This window comes from Austrofundulus limnaeus, unplaced genomic scaffold, assembly GCF_001266775.1.
Source record: "Austrofundulus limnaeus strain Quisiro unplaced genomic scaffold, Austrofundulus_limnaeus-1.0 Scaffold144, whole genome shotgun sequence".
In the NCBI taxonomy this organism is placed as follows: Eukaryota; Metazoa; Chordata; class Actinopteri; order Cyprinodontiformes; family Rivulidae; genus Austrofundulus; species Austrofundulus limnaeus.
Genome location: NW_013952546.1, coordinates 104059 through 108668, shown reverse-complemented (window position 1 = coordinate 108668; position 4610 = coordinate 104059). Strand labels below are relative to the sequence as shown.

The 4610-nt window shown below is 41.7% G+C and overlaps 1 protein-coding gene across 3 annotated transcripts in view; it reads right to left on the bottom strand.

Moving 5' to 3' along the window:
* The window catches only part of tap1 (transporter 1, ATP-binding cassette, sub-family B (MDR/TAP)), a 20746-nt gene extending 17699 nt beyond the window's left edge, over window positions 1-3047 (bottom strand). Inside the window, exons 1-5 of one of the 3 annotated variants that reach the window (XM_014016379.1) lie at window positions 2969-3043; window positions 2728-2807; window positions 646-978; window positions 372-570; window positions 187-301 (exon numbers count right to left, since the gene is read on the bottom strand). In XM_014016379.1, coding sequence (XP_013871833.1) covers window positions 187-301; window positions 372-570; window positions 646-966 — 635 coding nt within the window. In that variant the 5' untranslated portion in view covers window positions 967-978; window positions 2728-2807; window positions 2969-3043. Of the gene's footprint in view, window positions 1-186; window positions 302-371; window positions 571-645; window positions 979-2727; window positions 2937-2968 lie in introns of those variants that run through there. The other 2 variants (XM_014016381.1, XM_014016378.1) reach the window with 2 other exon arrangements.
* Window positions 3048-4610: the final 1563 nt, after the last annotated feature.

The window sequence follows — 4610 nt, the reverse complement described above, 5'->3', positions numbered from 1 at the left end:
GTCTTGGCTTTCTATGCCTTTTTACACCTCCCTTTCTTCATTTCTTTGTATGTATGGATCACTTGGGTTGTTACCAACATCTGGTGAAAATTTCATGTCATTAGCACCTCTAGTAATATATTTACTGAGAAAAATGGTGACGTGTTCAATACTTATTTTACCCGCTGTATAATATGAAGTTGTTACCTGGCGATGGTTAGTACGGTCATGGTTGTGATGGCCTCAGCGAAGGCGTCGGGCGCTTCTTCGTTCATGATCCAGTCGGCCATCCGGCCGGTGTAATGAGGAATGGCCATCTCACCTGCAGTCAGGAGTTCACGTTAATGTTTGAGGAGACAAACGATCACACAGGACGATCCTCGGTGACGCACCGTAAGACGAGACCACCACGAGAACCAGCACCACCATGAAGCGCCCCAGGTACGGCGCCATGTAGCCCGTCAGCCTCTTCATGGCGCCGCTGCCGTCCGCTCCGGTCGTCTCAGACGGAGCTTTCCTGGTGAAGAACTGGGAGACGTAGCGACTCCAGTAGAGCCAGGCCACCGCTGTGACGACGTAGCCCTGCAACATCTGCAAAACAGCCCACAGCTTTAACACAACCGTTGCAACGACGTCATCCTTTCTAGAAAAACGACGTCCGCTCACCCGCTCCCAGGACGACCACCCCCACAGTTCCTCCACCGTGGACCACCCCAGAGCCCACCGCAGACTGACGTACACCGGGAAGTGGAAGCAGAGGACCCCTAGGCTCTGGAGCCCCTCGAAGCTTCTCATCCACGGGACGCCTCCGGGGTAGGTGAGGACGAGGAGGGCGAGGACGGAGGTCCTGGCCAGCGTGCCCCCCCACAGGCTGACGAGCGGGCGGTGGAGGAGTGGGGGGCACAGCTGGGCCAGGCGGACGGCGTGCGTCACGCACACGTCCAGGCAGACGCAGAGCAGAGGGAAGAAGAAGCTCATTTTCTGCATATCGAGGAGATTCTGAAGAACACACGGAGAAACTGTCACCTTCTGAACCACAGAAACAGACGTGAACCGGGTCAACAATGACGACGTACAAAAAAAAAACATGAGGGAACAAAAAGCCCAACAGTGACGTGCATATTCTTCAAATTAGGGCTGCCACAAACGATTATTTTTATAATCGATTAATCACCGATTATTTTTTCGATTAGTCGACTACTCAGATCATACATTAATTGAATATAAAACATAGAGCTTATCGCGCCAGAATGCAGCTGCTATTATATAACCATGGTTAGATTTTAGCTACATGCTAACTAAAAATAATTGCTGTGGAAGGTAAGTTCTGCTCTGCAGATATTACACAGGTTTCTCTTTCATTTTCTTAAAATGATCCCACACTTTGAGCTCTGTTGTCAGGTAGCCATGATACCAGAGCCTGTCTGTATAATGTCTTGTGACGTCCACGGCCTACCCCAGTTACCACTACTGTGCATGTGTGTCAAGGACAGAAAGGCAGATGTGGCAGTGGAAGGTGTCAAAGCAGTTTGGAGAGAAAAACAAAGTAAAGAACAACAAAAAAGATTAATCGATTATTAAATTAGTCATCGATTATTTTAATAATCGATTAGTCGTTGACTAATCGACTAATTGTGGCAGCCCTACGTCAAATACAAAAATTCAAAGAAAACTTCTTTATATTTAAGAAAGCTGTAATAATACACATGATTTAACACATTTTATCCCATAACTGGCTTATTTTCTTTTGAACTTGGCTCAGCCAAAGTGAAACAGGAAGTGACATCAAAGGGAACTCTTTAAAGAAAACTCTCTGGTCTTTGTTTATTGAAACAATATTTGAACTCTGACTCTTCTTCATCTCTGACAGTGAGTTAAAATAATCTTAAGAAACATCAGATTCTTCTCTACAGTCTGGGTTATTAGCTGTTAGCAACGCTCTGTTCACATGCAGATATTCCCCTATGACATCACTTCCTGTTACTTCACAGGCAAATATCTCAACAACTGTTCATCTCAGCAACATGAAACTTCTTTTGCAATATTTTATCAATGTCCTCTTTCTAAAAATGCATTCGTATTTAATACAAAAATTTGACGTCACAAGCCCTTTAATGTTGTGTTTGTAACTCTGCTCAGGTTTGAGTAAAGTACGCAGATATAAAGATCTTGCTGCAGTGTTTTTACTTGTTTACCTGCAGCCAGACTAATGGAGGTCGATCACGTGACCCAAGCTGTGGATTTAGACCAGTGCAAAGTGTACCTTTTTAATTTGATACTTTGCAACAAGTATATTTAATTGTTCATAACCTTCTCATTAAATCCCACTTCATAAGGCTGTAAATATCCCTTTAATCCAGCTCTGATTGTGCAGCTCAAACTCACAAAGGTCAACTCTGTTTCTCCTCCATTTGTGCAGTTTGTAAAACACAATATAAAAGCTTAGCATCACAGTGCAAACATGAATCTGCTTTATTTAATAATTAAAGCTGGGTTGTATCGAGTTTACGTGCATTTAATTAAAAACTCGATCAAAAAAATAAATTTACTTTCACTTTCTGCAGCTGCTTTCATTTTCTCCTGAGCTGCTGGTTTCTGAGAAACTCTGAGTCTGAATTACAAACAGATTTAACACAGAAAGACACGAACAACAAAGACTCCCAGATGTAATGTAACTAATGCAATAAATACAGTTTATAGATCTGATCAGATTTAAGTTGGAAAAAAAAGCCCCGAAGTCAAACGTACCGTCTAAATGTCCTCTCCAAAGGTGAGTTAACTACTGATGAACGACTCAAACCTCAGAAAGACTTTATATTTTCTGTAATCTGTCAGAAACAGAGCAGTATGAGAAGCCGAGGTTCAGATCAGACTGCAGTCAGAGACTGAAGAGAAACCGAAACCAACGACTGAAGCTCGACAGACCTGTGGGAAGTCCCTGAACGTCTCACTGGTAAACAACAACAAAAATGTATTTATCCCCACTTACCCGCCTTTTTACAATGAAATCTTCAACATTTATATAAGTCCCTGTTCCATGTTATGAATGCTGCGGCGCCACGTGACACCGGGAAGTGTTTTAAACGGCTCAACAGCGACATCATGTGGTCAGAAACAAGAACTGCAATAATCTGTTGTAATCAGTGTGCATTGCCAATGCAATGCACGCTATTGTGATTCGTTTCCCATCCAAGTCATCTCCACTTTGGCATGCTTCTCCTCCTGCATACTTTTTCCTACAGCTGCCATTGTAATTTATATCTGTAAAGCTCCTGAAATGATGGCTATGCATTTTGGTGCCTGTAAAACTTATAGTTTTTGAAATATTAAAGTTTAATCAATTATAATGGCAGTCAATGGAGCCTTGTATTGGTCCAATACTGCCCCCCTGCTGCATCTACACAATATGGTACTGCACCATAGTTTCATAATATTTAAACTCAGTAGTTCATCCATCCATCCATCCATCCATTTTCTGTACACGCTTCTTCCTTTTCAGGGTCGCGTGGGTCACTGGTGCCCATATCCAGCAGTCACAGTGCGAGGGGCGGGGTACACCCTGGACAAGTCGCAAGTCCATCACAGTGATTACAATATTAATATGATTGTATTTTGATGTTTTACTGTAATACTGTCTTTATGTTGTCATATTGCTGTAATATATTGCACTTAAGTGTCAATAATTGCATTGGCAAGGTGAACTTTTTCTGTATACATACAATCCAAAACCCTGGGATTGTCTTTTGCCACATCTATAGTCTCATGATGAGCACTGTGGGCTTTCATGCAGGAGATCAGGGTTCAAATCCAGCTAATGCAACTTTAACAAAAATCTCTTCAAACTTCATATTGTCACACAATTAACCTTAATTACAAACACCTGCTTACCTGACAGGCACAAGCTGGTATAKAAAACACATTTGAACTTGGTCACATTTCATTCTGCAAGTCCAATGCTGCAGGCAAAGCCATGCTGCAATGACATGCTACATGGCAATGCACACTTGTTTTTACATCGTAAAAACCCATGTCTAGTTCACAGTTTTTGTTTATTTCACTGCAATACAGGTACTGAAGACAGAAGCTCTAACTGGGATAAATCAGACTTCAGCTCCGGGGGGGTTTTCTTTGTGTTTTTGATCGAAATACTATACTGAACTGTAACTGAGTGTATCTCAGCATTTACAAACTCTACTTAAATAATCTTGGTATCAAATTAAAGCTAACACTTGAAGCTTTTATTAGAAGTGTGAGGATTAAAACAGCTGCTGTTGTTTTACAGGTATTGAGGGTGGAACATCATTGTGTGAAGGCATTCACACACAGATCATTTTTTCTTCTGTACGTTTTTCGGCACCTTTCTTGTTCCACAACTTTTGTGCTACTTCAACCCTTCATATATAAAAACGTTCAGCTCTTTCGTGCAGTGCCTGCTATGACTTTTGGTATTTCAGCTATTTATAGCTTTTTAGCTATTTCAACTTTTTTAGCCACTTTTTTTCCCATTGACTTTGAATGGGGCTATTTTCAACAACCTTCAAATCCTTCAAATAGTTTCTAAATCTTTACAAACCCTTACACAATTCATTCTTGTTGTGCTCTTTTTTACTCCCTTGTGCAATTTTTAGCAA